The following is a 20,204-nucleotide window of genomic DNA, read 5'->3' on the forward strand; positions in this document are numbered from 1 at the left end:
GGCATCAGCTTCCGGCCGGGTACCAGTCCGTACACTGGCCCCCCTCAAAATCGATATAGCGTAGTTTCGCAGGCCCCAAAACGCCGACTGGTCACACCCGAGCCACAAACCCTGGTTAACTTTGTTTATTTCCACTACTTTTAAACGGAAACACTAATCACCTCCCACTCAGTTTAATTTACAAAGACACACCTCCAAAGGCCAACCCGCCGCTACTCCATCGGCGTTTCTGGTCTAGAATATGGCGTTGTTAGCACATGTGAAGGGTCCCTTGATCTGGTTCTCGGCGTTGTCAAACACCTGCTGCAGCCCGGTTGCGGCTGACCTGGAAAGGGTGATTTGGCGGGCGCAAAAGGCGTCGCGCGTGGACGTAGTAGGGGCGGCGGCGATGCATTTCATCGAGCGGCGCGAAGCGGGCAGGGAAACGAACGAAAAGCCGTTCAACGCGGAGCAAAAGGGCCAAACGATGCAAAAATACGTCGAAACGTCGGTGACGGCGTATATGGCGCACCCACCGATTGGCTGTCGGGACTGGTGCGGAGGAAAAGGGGGAGGGGGAGGGGGAAAACGAAAGGCAGAGCCAGGGCCGGAACGGGGGACAAAGCAGCGGCATGCGCCACAAAAGTCCGGCGTACCAATTTACCGAACAGCAGCACGAGGCGTTCCGACACGTGCAGGAGGCGGCGTTTGCGATAGTGGCGGCGGAAGGGGCGGGGGGCCGGGCAATAGGCGGCTGCACGATGCGGAAACGACGGAGGCGGCGGAAGTGGATACGGATGCGTTGGAGCGGTGCGTATTAAAGTTTTTTATTGCATTGTTGGACGATAATGGCGACAACTAATCCAAAACGCGTTATATAGCGGGTTGGCGGTCGTGGGGATCCAGCCCGGGCACGGGTGGCGCAGCGCGTTGTTATGAGGAGGTTCGGCTCAGCCACAATATTTTATTACCATATCTCCGAATCTCACTGCTACGGTACGTAACGCAGAACTTGAGCCCAGAAAAACTATCAGACGCTCCAAACGAAAGACGACAGTAACAGAAAACTTGTCATCCCCTCAATCGACTCTCCGGTTTCAATCGCCAGGAGAAAAGACTCCCCATGAGGCGGGCTGCGCTCGACGTCCTCCCGCAACGTCGGCGCTTGCGCTTGCGGGACTTATGCGCCGCTTGCCTTGGCCCATTCTTGAGAAGTGATATCCCAAGCCTTACGACGATCGTTATCATAATCAATCTCTGCTCTGCGGCATTGTTAGCAAGTGGAAGTATAAATTTAGCAAGTTGACAAGGTTCAAATTACCCGCGCTTGGAGAGTTCGTGAAGATACTCAACCCAGATTGGTTGGGAAGCGGGCACCGTGATGTAGATAGCCGTCAGCTTTGAATACGCCGACCTCAGAAAGGCAAGCTTCTGTTTCGACTCGTGATTCTTGTCCCACAAGCTGCAAGCAATGTATTAGTCCAAACTACTGTAGGTCAGAGGGGAATGCTGGGTGTAAAGAGTCCTACCTACTATTTGTGAATATTCTCCCAGATAATACTGGTAATTTCTTGGTTGGATCGCCGATTCTCAGGACTTAAAAGATTGTTTGCTGAAAACAAGTCGAACGCTTCATCCAGCAGCTTGTCAGGATCTTCAGTGCCCTGTAGGTTAGTTACACTTACGTAAAATAACGTTAGCTCATATACCAAATAAGGCCAAAAAGTGAGTATTTATCTGCTAACCTGGTGAAGATATTTGCCACTTCTGTTTGAAGTTCTTGTTGGCTTATTGGATGATAGTCAGGCTGCTCAACAAATGGTTCGCCGGCGTCATTTCCACCCGTGTTTATCGTTGCTGCGGTGCCGCTGCTCTTGAGTTGGTATTTGAGCAAAGTCCAGTCGAAAACAAAGTCCTGCTGGAACATGTTGCTGTTGTACAAGTCCTGGAAAATACGACGAAGATAGCTGTAGTCAGGCTTGATTTCGGAACCAAGTGAATTCAAGTGCTGGAAATAATCGGAGAATGCATCAGGGAGATCGCGACAGAGGTCTTCGATAGAAGCTGTCGCCACCTTTGGCCAAGGTAAGCCGCCGCGGAAATAAAGTAGCATGCGGCCCAAATATTCCATGTCCTGACGTTGAGCTGATGAGGTCAATTAGTTAGTATTACGACGCCACTGAAGAATAAAGGAGCTCCTACATGGGCCTTTGGTGCTTGAAGCGAAGCCTGTGGCATAGATCAGGTTTCCACATTTGCCAGTACCGATTCGAAAATTTTCAGGTCTGACGTCCCCGTGAAACAATGATCTTTTGTGGACAAGTTCCAGACAGGGTATGACCTGATTGGCGATAAGCAAGATCGTCTTGAGCGATAAACGACGCTTGCAAACGCCGAAGAGTTCCTGCAGACTTGGTCCAAGCATGGTGAGAGCTACTAAGCCATGCTTAGAAGTCCAGTGGACAAAAGGGATGCCGATACCACCCGTAAGAAGGTTGTAGTGACGGACCTCATGGTCAAGTTCGTGGTGCTGCGAACGTTTTATGAGTTCGACTTCCTCGCCGGTAGCTTTGTCTTTAGCGACAAAAACTGAAGTGTGGGTACCTTGAGAGATAGTTGCGCTGATTTCATAGCCTTGGTCAGCAAGTAAAGGTCCAAAGTCAGCCATGGCCAGTATTTGTCGTTTTGAATATCGAGTAGACAGAGTAGAAAACGATGGTAATTGAAATCGCAGACGAAAGGTATTTGGTGCTAGGACTGGAGTTTTGCGGTAAAAGGAATGAGAATGAGGGAAAAGCAGGCAGATTCCAGTAAGCCTTTATAAATGGAGAATTGATATTAATGCCAAGATAGTAACATCGCCATGTTATCACTTAGGAGCTATTTTTCGTGCCAATGCTTCAACAAGCTGATTATGCAACATGGCCTTCTTGCTTTTTTTACACTTCCCTGCTCGTTACTGGAATGTGACCTCAGCTATCCCGTAGTAAAGGATGGTGGTGCCTGTGCACGAATGTCACATTCGGACTCAGACCGTTACGCCGTTGCATGGATATCGAGATATTCTCCAATAGGATCGATCCCAACAAGCAGGAGATACCGGGGTCGTCAAGACTTGGAAAAGAATGAGGCAACCAAATTGGGCGCTGTTATGAGTCAAGCTCCGGAAAGGCTGCTTCCAACCGAACATTACAACGGTGGTTGCCTTCATTTGCCATGGTTCGCCAACGCAGCTGTGCAAGGGTTCGATTTAATTTCAGTAGCTCAATGCTGCCTTATCCCCATCCTTCGTAGTATTGCAATTAATCGACCACCAGGAAGCGGTTCCTGTGTGATGGTTGAATTACAAATTTGGCAAGCCAGGATCAGCCCAACGCTGTGGATGTCAGAGGGGCGTGACTATCCTACTGGAGCACTCATGATGGAGAATCTTTTTCCCTTGGACCTCCTCGATATTTTCCATAACTCTTTTGAGCATGTCAAAAAGCATCGGCGGCAATGACTCCGTAACTGTAAGGGCCAACCGACGTTCTCAAAATAGCCTTCCTACTGGAACCCCCGAAGGTATGTAGGGGAGAGCGACAATTCAATGATTGGAACTGCCCAAGGGGAAGTTGACTCGTTGGGTAAATAAACGGGTTGTTTGTTATAACTAACACCAGCGCAATAGATGATTTCCGCCGATACCTTGGAAAAGAAGCCACTGTCTTATTTTACAGGTCAGACACAGACCCTTCAGCCGAAACCAAGATATTACAAACTGGTGATATAATCGAGCTCTATGGAGGCGCCGGGATGCACATGAAAGAGGAGGGTGTTTTGATGATTGCGATCCGGTACAGATCAGATTGAATATGAAATGCACACCAGAAAGCTTCCACCAGATACTTCGGAAGAGGCGCCGCCCCACTTAAATAACCTGGCTAAATGCAACAGAATAAGTCTGGCGAATTTGCTCAAAGTGGGCATGGATACGCAAATGATGAACAGGTTGGCTTCGAGAATGCTGGATAAGCAAGTGTGTAGTTGGGGCTTTTTCTTGTGACAAAGCATCAAGACAATAACCCTTACCCAATAATTCTGGCACCCAGAAAGTCCTAATGGGTCTGTAGCCAAGGCTGTGTTGGCCTTACCATCTTTTCTTCAGTTGACAAGGCTGTCCCCAATGTGGTTGGGTGGGCAGAATGTGCTTGTCACCGGAAACAAAGGCCTCAAAAACAATGCGCCCAAAATTGCAACGGATGGCAGGAGCATTGTGCTTGGCTCGCACTCTCTGCATGAAAACATAATAGTAAGGGACATGTAATTTCGGGGAGGCCGAGAACAACCACTCGGGAAGGTGCAGATTCACACAAGAACATCTCAGTTGCGTGCCGGAATGCGACGCCGAAGTCACCCTAAAGACTCCATGGAGGTAAGGACCAATAGGAGAAACCCGTCACCCTTGACCAGCATGCATATAGCGACCTGTTGGGGGTAGGCAATTACGGCGGCGAGCCCGGGTCATCAAAGTATCCCTGCAACTTGTAAGTGGGGTGTCCAGGCACTGTAGCTCCTTCTGTTTGGGTGAACACCCCATAATACCAGGTGGCAGAAATCTCGTGCTTGGCTCGCACTTTCTGCGTGGACGAAAACCGGAAACGGCAATGTAATTTTGGGGAGGCCGAGGAGAAACACTTGGGAACACGCCTAGCCTCTCCCCGGAAATGCTCAGCCCCAAGCAGCTGCGACAGCCAAGACTGGGTCTCGAAACCACTCAGGGTGGGTTAGGGCGTTGGTGGCTGCCATGACTTTCTATGGTTCGCCAACACAGCTGTGCAAGGATAAGGCTCAAAGTCTGTCGTCTTTCTATAGCGCGCTACCAAAGAAGTTCGTTACATATCCGCCCAGGCTTGGATTAATCGACAAGCGGCAGTACCACTGAGATGCTGCATGACCTTGTAGGGTACAGATCGACACAAATGTATCCCGATTGAGTACCTGAACGCTACTGCAAGTCACCCATTTAGAAGGTACCATGGAGGGAAAGGCCAATAGGAACTAGCCCGCCACACAACACACCCTCAGAGAGCTCTTCATCCTCGACTCTTCAGTCCTTCTTGCTTGAAATTGGGGGTCAATAACTTCAACCTTCTACTTTTGATCACATACGCAAATGAATCAGATGCCTCGTAGGCAGCAACCTGTTAAAAGTAGGAGATTACGGCAGCGAGTCCGAATCCTTGTGTCTTCTATCATTGGTACTTTCCAGTCGACATCCTTGAAAAAGGCACAATTAATCACGAAGGCCTCCTGATGAGTGCATCTGCGGTCACAGGAGGATGGTTAAGAGCTTTGTACCGTGCAGTAAGTCCTGGGATGTTACCCCATAATCATCCTTCCCAAAGACTCCGTGGAGGTGAAGACCAATAGGAACGAGCCCGTAACGAAACGTCCCCTTAGAATGAACTTCGCCTCTGATCCTTCGTCCTACATGTATGTTCTTTTAGGCATTTGCCCCATAATTGCCACGAATTGGGTTCCACATTACACCTATTATGGAGTGCTTGCTTCCCATCACACACCCACCTCCGGATGATTTCCGAGACAGGACTTTTCTTTTTTAGAATGTACCCAAAGTACCACAGTCAAAATTCAGCAAGCTTCTCGGTGGCAAACTTTTGACTGCTATACTTGTGAAGCAAGTTTGCTTGAACTGCATCGGCCTGATTCTCCGCCGGTTATAGTTTTTCTTAGCCCAAAAGACGTAAAGTTTCGATCTTTTAGCCAATCTAGAAGTAATTAGGTCCAACCCCTAGAGTATAACTAGGAGTGTAACCTATTCCACATTGTGCTACCATAAAAGCCACAAGCCCGTCGGATTTCTGAGTATCATATTGCCGCCTCGACATGAATTGCTATGAGATGTAAGTCATATATGTGCTGCTCAATCCTATCAAGACTAGTAGCAATTCGCTAACGATCCGGGGGTCGACCTATGCAACTCAGCACCAGATACATAGGACCTCGAGCACCAGGCAGGAAATGTCACAGCAGCAGATCCAAGCCCCGCTAGGTTCTGGTCATTTGGCCGTATTCCAAAGATCTGGGCGAGCGTTGGAAACAGCCGGTGATGCATTTTCGCTGGATAGTGGCCGTAAGCGAGCAAAACTCCATAACTCCACCGATGTAACTAGGCTTTCTGATACAGTAGCGACTTTACTAAATGCTCAAAACATTACGAGTCGAATAGAAATAAATTTCACCCAAAACACCGCTAAATTGAGCAGTATGGGCACTCCTTGCGCATATTTCATATTGGACGAAAACCAAATTCGTCCCAACTTCAGTGAACAATCGTTATTGCCCTCGAGTGCCTGGCAGAGCCCGCGCGTTGTCACGTCTCCAAATGACGCCAATTTACCCTTTGACGCCGACGCTACCACTTGGGTCTCCGGCGGTTCGATATACGAACAGTCTTCCCTATTAATTGCAGACTGTGCATTACCTCTTTCTTTGCCAGTTTAAACCATAGGTCCAAACCAGCCATCCTTACCCATCAAGCCGCATACGTCTCTCACGGCAGCACCTTGCAACGTTGCAACGTACCCAATTGTGTCATCTGACCCGCAAAGCCAGATGATCTTCTTCGTTTCCCAACCTGAGCCGTATACTCAAGAGTATCAGTCTGCATACGGGACGACAACTGTGGGACTATATCCAAATCAGGAGTGAGCTGATTCCATGTTATTTTATGATCTCTTGCAAGGCATCAGGCTTACACTCGCGTAGTTACTTCAACCTCCGGCCACAAAACCAGGTGTATCAGCAACAGGTACCTGATTTTATAAACACAGGTCCCGGAGTGTCAGGAACTCGAAATGTAGAACAGAAAGACACATCACACAACGTCCGAGTGGTGGGAAGCCGCCCAAAACCGCAATGTTGGGATCATGGATGTAAAGGTCGCCAATTTTCGTCCCGCAGCAACCTTCTAAGGCATCAGATTAGATTTCAACCTGCCAACTCAATATGCAGCTGAGCACGGGCTTTAATCAGAATAGTAGCTCCGGAGCATATTTCTGTCCTCACAGATAAAGATTCCCGTGGTACGGGAATTTTCCATACACGACCAGAATAGGAAATTGAGGGCTTCTGCTCAGATTCGCAAGCGGTCTAGGCACAACGCATAATGCTTTGGCTCCATTATCTTTTTGCAACAATCCCAGCCACTTCGAAGAAAGGTGGGAACGCGAGGATCGCAACCTCCTTTGTTGGTCCCAAGCTTTTCGGTTGTGATCACCAACTTTGCAACGATTAATCCCCCTGCGGCGAGGTAGCATTTGGACGGATATCAGTCACAACTCCACTTTTTCGGATCATGTCACCAACACTTCTTTTCCTGCCCAACAAGGTAACTGGTTCAACATCACCGTATGGGAGGTGTACTGCATCACCAATTTCACTCCAATCCCGAGGCTCTGGGTCGAATGCCCATCGCCGTCATCCAGATAGCACCAGTTCAACCTCACCACAGAGACAAAATGACGTCCAGGGTTGTGATTTTACAACATCACTTGCTGCACCTATTTACCTCACATCACCAGCATCTTGTCCCTAGAGATTGCACAACCTCCTTTTGTCAACCTCTAATGTATTCGCAGAGCAGGGCAAAGAGCCTTGCAAGTGTAAGCTGCGGACCATCGGTGACAGAATCGTCGACGGCCTACAACGGAGGCTGCTTTCAGTGGCAAACCTGATGCAATGTTGTCGTTTCTGGATGGGCCCCCAGCACGGAGCCTTTATTGCACCCTGGCCCCCTAAAACAGCAGCCGCCACCAACATTGCAACTTGGATCTGTGATGGATTCAAGGCCCCTAGATAGCCCGTCACCCACGTCTGGCTGACAAGCAACCCACCCGGACAGGGGCAGGATAATGGTGAAGTAGCTCAGGGAATGTGTGACAGGGAAAATAAGAGCAAATCTTCTTCGCCTCGCATCTGCAATTATCGGTCTCATCGGCAGTAGGCTGCTTCCCTTTAACCCCGGTCTCATCAAAACAAGTGGCTAAGATCACGGAAGAGCTTTTCACCGAACCCCTTTCTGAACCCAACTCGGGCAAGTCCTGACCTCTCGTCCGGACAGGGCTGGCGCATCAAAACAACGACCGCTTCACGGTACCTCGAGAACCTGCTGCGAATTGAGTGCGCCTAAGGTGTCTCTTTTCACTCGACCCAAGCGGTGAAGCCCTTCGGCAAGCCCCTGGTGCAACGGTCCACCAAAACGCACAGGGTGCGTAGGCAGTACAGCCGTCCCAAAGTTGTAAACAGTCAATTCTGGTCCTCCGCTGCTTCAGCAAATTCTGCCATTTTCGTTATAATTGACGTCGGCAAGCTCCTTTCTCACAATGACAAGCAGTCTTGAACTGGCAACTATATGCCTAAGTCTGGGACTTGGGTACAGCTTTTCGGAGTGGATCTTATAATTTGCTTTGTGAAGCAGACAATAGGCCCTACCAATGTTTTCAAAAGTTCTTTCGAAAGGCAAAGTGGAAAACAATCGTTCGGCTACTTCATATTGGGATTTGTGTATGTTTGCTACATTCTTTGGACGAACAGCTAGTTTGACGGACCGAAAACTGTTGCCCATGGTGCTTCGATATTTCTCTCGATAAAGGTATTTGTTAGACTTCTGGTTCAAACAATACTGTATTCCGGAACGCTACTTTGTTTCGTGAGTAAACACAGTCAGAAAGTAGTTAACCAAAGGCAGTGCACCGAAAAGCGATACTTTTATTGCTGAGGTAGCAAATGTGGCCCACATAATCCGAAACCCTAACCGATGCATATTTTACGATTGGCGTTTTAACCATGTCCAAAAGCAATGCAACCTGGGCTTGTGAAGGAGCATTCCCAACACGGCACAATCCACCAAGTTCGCGAAATTGCTGAAAGACTGGAACCTGGTCCTCGCGGGGTGTGTGGAGACGACTGAGTACCTATCTGGCTGAGATCCGGGGATAATACTGACAGGGGCTGCCCAGCTCCTGGTCCGACGGGCTTTTGAGTACTTCCTTGTACCTGCGTCCAGCTGTGGATCGACGAAAGGGTACGCAAGTTTGGCAACGACATGGGCTTATCCGCGTTCCCCTGTAAAACCTGTGCTAACTGCTGTCACGGCCAGGGTAAGCATAGCATGGAGGCTAGTCTATTGGCACCTATCGACGAAGATTCTACTCTGAGGAGAAGAAAGGAAACAAACAAAGTTCTGAGCTTGACGCGACGTAGATAAAGGTATCACCCTGGTGGGTCGTTGGTCAGGGGTCAGGGTTAGGGTCTGGAGATCTCATGGTCCAAATGTCACAACTGCCACAATGCGGTACGTGGTGATTGTGAAACGCGTAAACACCGGTTTTACGCGCACCGTTGGTTCGCGTGGTGGCGTTGGCTATTCAAACAACGCCTGCCTTACAATTAATTCCTCTTCTCCTTTGCTTATCCCCAGGGTAGGGCTAGGGTCTTTTTGTAATCGGCAACATGCTGGTAATTAGGATATTTTGGACGCAGTTGCCCATAACGTTAACCACATTGTCCCAAATGAGATGGTCAGCAATAAGGGGCAGCACCTCACCCGGCGTCACTGCTCGCCTGTACAGCGACATACCGGATTGCGCCGTATTATGCAACAAATCAATCGCATATCAACACCGGAGTGCGGCCAGGGTGAGCAAGTCAAAAATAAAGGGTGTGCAGGAAATGTAGGAGACATGTAAAGCGGATTTCCTCAGAGGCCTCGACATCGGCATGCTCAGCTATTGTCCGTACGAGTCCAGGATTCTTGTTCTGAATCATCGCCTAAACTATCAGTGTTTCTCCATTCGATCACTCAGTCAAATCGTGCGGAATAAGGAAAACTATAGTTGTGCAAAAAATGAAAATTGTGCGAAGCATTACCCCAACTTGCATCTATCGATAGGAAGTAGGCCAACCACGATGGAGGAAATTACTACGTCATCGAAGGCCTTTGGTGAGCACGGACCACTGTGAAAGCGCCACGTCATGGAAAACCTTTCCATACGGACGAGCAGATGTTGAATGAGGAGCATCGGTAAACTTCCCAATGGCGAGTATCTCTTATCCAATTGTGACGGATTTGACCGTACACTTCTCATCAGATTCCGTTTCAACATGCGAACCGGACTCACGAATATGGCACCGCATAGAAAAAGATCTCTACTTGCATGCATCTGACCAGAGAGCATGGGTGTATATCGCACTGGCAAATGAACAAGAGCTTGCAGCCAAAGACCTCATGGTTATGGATATTACAGTCGGTGACCCGCCCCAAAATTCCGAGTCATCATGGGAGAGACGACCTGGCGGAATATGGGTGCGTAGGGGGGAGTTCAATGGCAAGATTGACGATTTTGTCACAGAGGTCGACGTACTTTTTGGAATGGATGCCGTCGACCCGCGGCCAGAATGGGCTCTCATCCGATCACCAATTCAACTCAAAGGTCAGGCAGACATACCCGTTGCGAGACTTAGCATACTCCACGGTAGGGCCAAGTTGCGACCTCGGGCGGCTCTAAGAGTCAGGGATGATGGCAAATTCAGGATCGTTCAGATCTCTGACACGCACATGGTCACTGATGTTGGGCTATGTAAAGATGCTATTGATGCGCATGGTAATCATCTACCATGGACCGAGGCTGATCCACTTACGGTTAAGTTCATTGGAGAGATTTTGGATATCGAGAAACCAGACCTCGTGATTCTGACTGGAGATCAGTTGCACCACGATATCCGCGACAGTCAATCTGCCCTCTTCAAGGTGGTTGCGCCTATTATCGAGCGTTCAATTCCGTTTGCAGCCGTTTTTGGAAATCATGATAGTGAGGGAACCCACGCATTGTCACGTAAGTAACTTATTTCATCATGGAACAGAAGCAACTCACAGCACTCTCACAAACGGTGCCGACTTCTGGATGACTCAACCAAAGACGGCCCTGAATAATTGCTGATTTGTTGACTGGATTATAGGCACAGAACAGATGAGAATACTGGAAAGTCTGCCTTACAGCCTCTGTGAGCCAGGTCCAGACCTTGTGACTGGCATAGGCAACTTCTATCTTGAGGTCCTGGCTCCCGCGCCTTCACATCTCCCGTTATCGACGTTGTACTGCCTAGACTCGCACGGTGGAATATCGAGCACAACACGTTATCCCGACTATACGCCCATCGATCAAAGCCAAATTGCTTGGTTCACGGACATTGCTTTGACGCGGCGAATCGCGTGTAAGAATGGCGATGTCAACAATAACAGCTTTCACTTGTCTATAGCTTTTTTGCACATTCCTCTTCCCGAGTTCGGCGACCCTAGTCTTATCATACGCAACGGCCACAGGGGAGAACCTTCCGAAAGTCCGAGCCGCAATACCTATACCTACGACGCTTTGGCTGCAGGAGGTGTACAAGCATTAGGCTGTGGGCATGATCACGTTAACGACTTTTGCGGTCTGTTACCACTAGCCGGTACGAATGCTCACCGACTTTGGCTGTGCTATGCAGGTGGCGCTGGATTCGGAGGATATTGTTCGTATGGCAGAACGCGATTCCACCGACGGATGCGGGTATGGGAACTTAGTACGAATACTGGGAGCCTAACCACTTGGAAGCGAGTCGAATATTGCAAAGATAGAGTTGATGAGTTGCTGCTTGTGGAAAGTGGAGCAGTAGTTGATAATTTTGGGGAAGACGACGGAGTGAAAGGCTGCTAAGTGAAGTGTATCTGATATAGCTTCAGGCGCACACCCGACCATCACCAGCTGCCACAACGAGCGAGAAACACATATTTGCAACAAATTGTGATTCTTCTAGGGCTGATTTTGTTCTGCCAAGCTATTCATCAGTTAAACACAGTAAGATCCTCTTCGGTTGAATCCTTCTTCATCAATTTGTCTATCTCCCGTTGCAGGTTGTCCGCGTCCACCACCTTGTCTGCAGCTCGAAGCCAACCCTTACTAGTATGTGAAGCCCACTGGATATTCAAATGCCAAGCAATATGGCGAGCCCCAGTGGAGTAGAGTGTACCATGGACAGAGAAGTGAGGGGTTACCAGACCAGCCGCAAGATTATCGGACCTATTTGTTTGGTTCACCTCGTTGGCCAATCGCGACAGGACTTTAATTGGCCACGTCGACGGCTTGTCTGGTGTTGACGGCTAAGGCAATTTCAGGTGGAAGACTTTCTGCCTCGAAACCTAACTCTGTAGCCAATCACGCGTGTCTTATTGCTCCGCGGCTATGCCAGGGCATGTCCTCTCGATTTTCTAGGAGGGTTTGTCGCTTGCTTCGGGAGTAGGCTTCAGTCGTATCATAACGTGCATCTTTCGTCGACGGTAGCTGTCCTCCAAAGATGGTCAGTCGGTTTCCTTTCTTTTGGGGAACATCCAGGGGTGCACAGCAAGGCTGGGCAGACAACCAAGAATCCCAAGTGCCATTTGTTGCTTCTTGAGCTGGACCGCACCAAGCAAAAAACTGTCCTCGTGGAGCTCGTACCAGATCTGCGCGCTGGAGTTGTATCTTTTTCGATGTTTTCTTGCGCATACAAGGCCTGGACCTGTCAACGAAGCTGCGGGAATCCAGCCTTTCGTGATTGATGCGTTGCGGAGTCAGCAAGTCTCTTATCGATTAGCCGAGCCTGCTGCCTGAGCCACTTTGGGATTCCTTTCCGGCCCCATACGTAGGCTGGAAAACAGGTCTTCGACTTATCTTACTGAAACCATCATAGAAGGCCTGTCTGCTGCCAATAGTATTGTCCTGTTCCTGCTCGAAATGGAGTCTTCAAGGTCAAGCATGATCTGTCCAAACCAAAACCATCCCAATGGTGCTTGAGCGCTGGCCTTCTAGCTAACAATTTCTTGATGCCTACAGACTTCGACTGCCGGTCCTCCCCCTTGAATTGACACAAGCCTCCTCATCTGCTGAACTGGCTTCTTTCCACCACGGAGCCCTATCGGTCCTTGTGCCTGTCAGGTACGCAGAGGAATCCGTACGACTATTCCTCCTTTGTATTGATTCGAGCCCAATTTCGACTCCAGCCTGGCCTGTGCCATTGGACGAGCCTCCCATAAAAGCGGGCATAAAGTGTTTGGCAAACCTGTTCAAAGTGGGCATGGAGCCGCAAATGATGAAAAGGTTGGCTTCGAGAATGCTAGGGTCAGGTGTCAGGTTGGGTTGTTTTAGACAGCAGGAAGACAAAACTTACGACCATACGTTGGCAGGTCCTGCATCCCAGGAAATGTCAGTTGAGGTTAGCAGCGTAGGCAGCAGCTGCAGCCGGACGACCGAAGTGACGACGGTCAAACTAGCAATGCCCAGAATAAACAAAGCGCCAAGCTTCTGGGCCCAACGCATCTTGAGAGGCAGAATGATCGGGATCGGCAATATGAAAAGGATGCAGTCGGAAGCGATATTGGAGGCTGCGATGGCCATGTAGAGGACGGCTGCGTCGAGACACTGGCCCGTACCCAGCAATTCTGGTACCCAAAAGGACCGGATGGGGTTGCAGCCGAAAAGGAGCATGCCCGCGATAATGATGGTATAACAGGCGACTGCGGAAATGATAGCCCAGATGGCACGGTGAAACCAAAGTGTCGGCGCGATTCTGAGATAGAATAGCAGTATCGATATTTTCGCAAAGCCGTTGCAAAGGATAAATGCTGTTGCAGCGACATATGAGACCTGTGTTTTATTGCAAACTATTAGTAGGCCGAAGGCTTCGAGGCTGCACGACAAAAAGCCTACAATCAAGCTATATTGGAACACATCGATCGGCATTTCCCATGTGTGATGGCACAAGCCGCCGCTGACGATGGAGTGTATCTGCGACGACTGCATTACCACGGAACAGAGCTATTCGCGAATGAGTCAGATGTTAACTAAAAGAGTAGCTTAACGGTAATATTGGGTGTCAAAGACAAAAAAGGTTGCGTACCCAAGCAATGCACATAAACCAATCCTCAACCTGAAAAGCCTTGACCAAGAAAATCTTGGTATAGAGTCGCTGGCAGAGCGCCATGAGGGCCAGAGACCCAACGATCCCAAAAACGAGGAAGTGTTCCATCGCGCTCTGTTTCGCGGGGTGCTCAAAATCGACCTTATAGCCTTCGGGTGGTAGGACGAAAACGGTAATTCCGTCTACTTTAGGGAAGGCAGTCGAATGGTTGCCGGCCATGGCTTGAGTCTGGTTCAGCGTTGGTTTGGCAAATTCTGATCAGTTTAAGATCGGCTTTGAGGTGTGGTACTTTTTGAGGATTCGTATCGACCAGCAGCTGGCTACTGGTAGAAGTGTGCGAGGATGTGAATTATATATCTGTCGATCAATCCCTGGCGACCTGGAGAGAGCCGTTGGTATGGTGCGGTTCCCCTATCATGCCATAGCATCAACTCCTGGCACTCGTTTCCGTCTGCACAAACTCTTCTCCTGGTTTCCTACCTCAGTGGACTCCATAGTCCAGTGTCATTTTTTTGCATTGCTGAGATATACGGACCAACCGTCCAACCCGATCTACATCCGATAGACCGGTGTCGAAAGCCAACTTTTTTGTGCAATACCTCTTCTCGATACTTGATCCAATCTGTATGTAGTGGACAAGACTGTACAACCCTACCAGGATTTTCCAGCAGGTTACAGGCCCAATTTTCGCGTGGCATGCAGGAGCCGTTGCAGTGTAGATTTACTCCACAACGTAACCAGCGCAAGAGCTCAATATTTCCCGAAGCTGTCACTCCTGGGCACCAACAAGTTCTAGGTAACGGTGGGCCATTTTTCTTGGTATTAATCAGTACGGGATACCATCCATTATTCGCACTGGGCTCGCTGGGTGTAATCTCGGGGAATCGCGCCACTTAGCCGATTGACCATTGATGCCCCTGAACGACAAAACGGTTCCATAACTGGGCAAGGGGTAGCGTGCGGCAATAAAAGGGAACCTCGTGGTTTTTCCGACCGACCAACAACCGCTTTTCCCTCGCCACCCTCCCCTAGCCGTTTTCCTGCGTTCCATTCACGTCAATTTCGTCGTTGTGTTTCGAAGCTGGCGCGTATATTCGTTATGCATTACCCCGTGATCACAGCCGTATACGCGTTTGTGCTGTGCACGGCTTCAGCGATCCCGTCAATCGCCCCAACCAACGTCACTTCGCCCAGTGGCGTACAGCTGCTGAGCTACATCCGAAGGAATCCTGACTGGTCGCGCGAGGAATTCTGGGATCATTGGGCCAACGAACATGCCCCCATGGGTTAGTTGATCCCCTTTCCGACAACCAAACAACGCCGGCTGCACACTTTGAGTTTCTTACCAGGTTGCGTATGGATCGGACATATGATATATGGCCTAACAAGTATCAAAATCCTGCAAAACAGTCGCCCCTTTGGCTTTAATGTTTGGCATCACTGGTTACTCCCAGATTCGGGCCTTCGGGAAGATCCTTCCGCAGGACGCCGGCGAGGATAACCCGGCCTCAAACCTCCCAACATCGTTTGACGGCATCGCTACCTTCCGTTATCCAAACGACACTGCCCTCGAGAATATGCTCGCTCACCCATACTACACCAAGGTGGTGGCCGTTGACGAAGCCAGGTTCATCGACCAGGAGGCCCACAACGGCGGCCAGGTCGCTGTTTTCATCTCCGCGACATATGATGTTGTTGGCAACCACGCTCCGTCGCAGAACGTCTGGAATGGGGGCAAGGCCATTAAGGAGTATTATCAGGCGTTATTTAAAAATTATGACAGGCTATGAGCTCGGATGAGGATTTTTGAAGGCGGGATCTTCGACATGTCGAGCAGTGTTTTCTTTGGGTAGAGAGATGAGACGAATAGGTGCATAGGAGACGAGTAATCTGGTATCTGCATTTTAACGACGGACAAATCAAGGGACATTCAATCGCAACCCATGCCTTCTTGCCTGGTCTATCTGCTCCTCTCCTATTAGTCCTATTATCTAGCTACCCAGCCGCAAACTCATAGATAAGGAAACGATTGCTGTCGCCGTCGGAGCGGTGCACAATATCCATCACAAAAACCTGTAGTTTGCAGCGACTTAAAGTAGTACAGGCCCTCATTGAATTCATTGAATGGTATGTACCTAGGACAATCGCGCAAATGTGTCGCTGTTCTAGTTTGGGTGGATGACAAGCACGGAGACATCTACGTAGGAATTATGCCCTGTGATTGGAAAGCTCGCGAATGGGACCGCGTGCCCGCTTCCTGCCAATGGTACAAAACTGTCCGCCTCATGCTGCGGCGTCGACCGTTGGCAGTTTTTCGTCCACTTGGGATGTGTCTACGATTGGAGCTTCGATCATGCCCAGAAGCAATGGGGCTGTTACTATGGTTTCTGCCCTTGAAATCAACACCCTGTTAGGTACTCTTTTGTAGAGGTTTCCATAAAGTTATACTGTTTCAGGTAACAGTAAAAAAATAAATAAACAGAGGTACCTTTTGTTTTCCAGTATACTTTTCTATCTGATTTCCCTACAGGTCCTGGTCAGTACGCAATAAGGGGATTCTTATTTACCCCTAACACGAAGTAAATGGTACTCCTGGCTTTCCGACGTGTCACCGGCTGCGGATCGTGGCCAGGATTGGCAGCTGTCGCATTCAAGTGCGCCAACTGAAATCTAACTGTAGAGCATGGACCCCTCGCCCCCTCACCCCTCGCTAATTAGGGCGACTAGGATACTGCCGAGTCTTATGCTGGCGCTAGTCTTGGAGTTAGCTGCGGGACGACCCTACCCAAACAAAAAATGGTGTTGTTTTTTGACAGGCCTACGTAGCCAACCGCATTTTGTACCCGTTCTTCTCTTGATACCCTAGAAAAAGGCAAAAGTGATCACTTTCATCCCCGGATTTTACCCGAATCCAGCCAACACGCTCTCAAAGCTGTCTCCACATGCTGCTCCACCCAAGAAAGAGCTGTCGCAATTTCTGGAGTGCTTGGCTGCTGAGTTAGGCCAGTTGTGAGATGCATCCTTGCAATAAACTCCATAATTGGATTAGCATAGCTACGAGGGTGCAATCCTTATAGGACATACCAACGACAACGGGTATCTACATAGATCCAGGTCTCTTGCCAGCTTCTGGTAGCAGCCAACGTCAATAGGTGCATAAGTTGTCAACCTAGCATAAATGACAAGATCCAACCCCCTGCTGCGGATACGAACGCGTCGGAGGCCCTACGGTCAAATTGCAGCCAACATAACCAATTCTTGTAACCGGTGTGATTATACCTGACCCCACATTTTAATTCGGTCGGGGTTTCGGGGTTACAAGGGCCTTAGCGACCGCCAAGCCCAACTTTTGACGGCTGTCAAAGATTGGGCTTGGCGGCCGTCGACGGTCTTAAAATCTTCCTCCTCCAACAAGACTTGTAAACGCCCCGTTATTCATCACTATCTGCAGCTCTTAACAAGATGGAGTTCCACAACGTTGACGAGCACCAGTTGGATGACCCTGCAATTCTAGCCGACAACCTATTCAACGCAGGCTGTTAAGCGGTTCCAAAACCTTATCTTTGCTTGGAGAAACTTTATCGATGACCGGCCTAACTTCAAGGTCAACGAACAACAAGAACAAGAGTCCAGCTTTTTTGCGCCACGACATCTACAATCTCAAAGCCACTGGTATAGGGATGGAGGTAATGATAGGGTCGGTAATGCGTCCCAGGGCCGCGGTAGCCTCGTACATGGCCGGGCGGTTGATGCAACAACCCTCATCCTGGGGAAACAAAAGATCGAAGCTTTTTTGGACGGCCAGCATGCAAGAACGGAAGAAAAAAATGCAATCCCCGACCCTGTGACGAAGAACGTGGCGAGGAAAATGGACCATCGGTACCACTTTTGAACCGTGTTGATTTCTTGTAAAAACATGAGGATTACTATTTTCCATAGCATTGTCGGGATTGTATATATAGTGAGCCTAGATAGCAGCTCGCCTATGGGATGCCAAAGTCAGTAAGTTTCGTCCCATTTGTTCTCGATTGAGCATTGGCTGGTTTCTTTTGCCGGAGCAAACTTGCAAAGGCGAATATCTGGAACTTTTCACATGACATCTCCCAGCCGTGGATCCCCATATATCCCCGGTGGTACGAATCTGTTGGTGGCAGCTATGTCAATGGTGATAACAGTTGCTACCACAACAGCTGGTCAAGTGTTCGGCACTCAATTACCTAGGAGCAGACCTTGGAGGACAAGACTGCTGAGTTAACAAGGGCGCGAAATCAAATTTGGTCCTCGGTTTATTTCACATTGTCGCAAAGGAAAAATAAGGGTGAAAACAGCGGCAGTGCTCCCGCAATATGTAAGCTCATACCCAAGCCATAACAAGGAGGACTGTTACCATTCATATTAGCAAGTGTCTTCTGTGGACTATGGAAGACAGGCACTGTTATTGTGCCCCGTCCAGGCCAAAAGAAAACAAAGAAAAAGACGCACCATCATCAATGCCGAGACTCTTTCTAATATCAAAATTGAAATAAAGGAGGCGAAGCAACGAAGGGGAAGCGAAACGGGACAAAAGTTGGGCAGTCTGTCCGCGTCCTCAATCTTGTTTGCAGCTCGAAGCCAACCCTCCAGAACAGTCTTGAACTCTGTGACCCAAGGATGTTCGTTTCCTAAATGATCCTTAATCATTTGTATCGCCTCTTCTATCGTCTGCGCTGCTGCTTCAACCTTCCCTCCGTCAAACTGACTATGAGAAACAACTTTCAGAGATTCTATCCTCTCGACAGTTCTGCAAGAATAAATCTGGTGTTGACCAAGTAGTAAAAGGACATCCCTCGCAGTCCTCTCCGCTTTTTCATGCTTTCCCTGTTTTCTCAAGTTTTGCGCCAAGTTAAGCATTACCCGTGGAGTGGACAGGTTAGTGTTCCTTAACCGATCAAGGAGCTGCCGAAGAAGTTTCTCTTCGTTGGTGTGATCTGTCTCCACGCGCTTTATGTAATCGAGCCGAACAGACACGGCGAGCCGACTCATCGGTCCTAGCTCGTCACCAAAAGTATCAATCGTGCATTGCCAAATTCGCGACATGGCCTCAGAGTCTAAGTCTGGTTGACCAAGAAGCCGACAAATTTGACCCCAAGGATGGGCCTGGATAGTATTAATAGTTTGAGACATTCTTCCGATGAAGCCACCAAGATAGGAAGCCAACGCAGAGTGCCCGGTTTGGTTGAGGTGTATCAACACTTCAAGGAAGCAGGCTAGAGTCCGAGGATGCTCGGCCCGAATTATTTTTGCGACAAGAGCGCAGGCCTTGCTGAGTGCCGGGAAATAATTCAGGTTCTGTCTTGCTAGTATGGTAGCAGTAAAGCAGTGTGAGTCGAAATCGCTGCACAGGGAATTATCCCATTTCGTGCCAGTCGAAGTAAGGAGATTCCCATCCTTGTCAAATTTCATCTTTTGGCATAGAGTCTTGAAATATACCTTCGTACGATAGAGCAGCTCCTCAGGAATCATCAGAGCTTTGGGAGGAGACGGCGTATGCGGGTCCAACCGCAGAGGAATAGACTCGTTGGCGGTGGATTGGATAGCCCTCATGTTGACTAAATAGCTCGCTGATGGAAGTTCTCGGTAATTGCAGGGGGATGTTCTCGTGATCGAAGGAGCGTGCGACTCTGGGGGTCCGGTCCCGTTAATTCGGCTTCTTTGAATGCCGTTGGAGTCCTGACCTAGACTTGTTGAAGTTTGTGGCAAGATCGTCGGATACCCGCTTACAGTATAGCCGCCAGATGAAGGCTGCGAAGGATGGTCAGATCCAGTTGCTGGCGTGATAGCATTGGCGAATCCATTCTGAAAACTGGTATGTGGTTGCGCGTAGTGAAAGGGTAGTAATGTGTCGGTATATGAGTAGTGCTCTGGCTCATTTATCCGTCGGCGTTTTAGGCCGGGATCATAGTTGGTTTGCGTCCCTGGGAACGATTCCTGACCTGTGCCGGTTGTCCATCCTTTTGGCGATGGTTCTGACCCAGGGTCTGTGGCGTGGCTACATGCGTTCTGGGTGGTGGCTCTGCTTCCTGGGCTCAAACCAGGTAGATCGCTGGTATGCAATATCTTTGGAGGGTTCGCAGATGGATCAGTCGAAGTAGGAAGCCATTTGGAACGAATGTTATTATCGGCGGGGGCTTCAGGCCAGCTCTGATTGCTTTTATACAGACCGGCAATATCTATTGGATACGGATCAG

General features: G+C 49.2%; 4 protein-coding genes across 4 annotated transcripts; 2 read left to right on the forward strand and 2 right to left on the reverse strand.

Moving 5' to 3' along the window:
- Nucleotides 1-1,159: 1,159 nt before the first annotated feature.
- On the reverse strand, nt 1,160-1,906 carry PpBr36_10988 (uncharacterized protein; the record flags this gene model as incomplete). The annotated part of the gene is made up of 3 exons (XM_029898094.1): nt 1,160-1,241; nt 1,301-1,441; nt 1,725-1,906. 3 exons carry the CDS (start codon nt 1,904-1,906, stop codon nt 1,160-1,162), a joined length of 405 nt encoding a protein of 134 aa, XP_029743605.1.
- Nucleotides 1,907-5,868: 3,962 nt separating this feature from the next.
- On the forward strand, nt 5,869-6,693 carry PpBr36_10989 (uncharacterized protein; the record flags this gene model as incomplete). Its single annotated transcript, XM_029898095.1, has 3 exons — nt 5,869-5,885; nt 5,982-6,247; nt 6,494-6,693. The coding sequence occupies 3 exons, from the start codon at nt 5,869-5,871 to the stop codon at nt 6,691-6,693; spliced, it is 483 nt and encodes a 160-aa protein (XP_029743606.1).
- A 3,258-nt stretch (nt 6,694-9,951) lies between these two features.
- Nucleotides 9,952-11,738, forward strand: PpBr36_10990 (uncharacterized protein; the record flags this gene model as incomplete). The annotated part of the gene is made up of 3 exons (XM_029898096.1): nt 9,952-9,985; nt 10,134-10,877; nt 11,002-11,738. The coding sequence occupies 3 exons, from the start codon at nt 9,952-9,954 to the stop codon at nt 11,736-11,738; spliced, it is 1,515 nt and encodes a 504-aa protein (XP_029743660.1).
- Nucleotides 11,739-11,866: 128 nt separating this feature from the next.
- PpBr36_10991 (uncharacterized protein) lies at nt 11,867-19,053 on the reverse strand (the record flags this gene model as incomplete). Its single annotated transcript, XM_029898097.1, has 2 exons — nt 11,867-11,958; nt 18,594-19,053. The coding sequence occupies 2 exons, from the start codon at nt 19,051-19,053 to the stop codon at nt 11,867-11,869; spliced, it is 552 nt and encodes a 183-aa protein (XP_029743531.1).
- Nucleotides 19,054-20,204: the final 1,151 nt, after the last annotated feature.

Source organism: Pyricularia pennisetigena, assembly GCF_004337985.1.
Source record: "Pyricularia pennisetigena strain Br36 chromosome Unknown Pyricularia_pennisetigena_Br36_Scf_12, whole genome shotgun sequence".
NCBI lineage: Eukaryota > Fungi > Ascomycota > Sordariomycetes > Magnaporthales > Pyriculariaceae > Pyricularia > Pyricularia pennisetigena.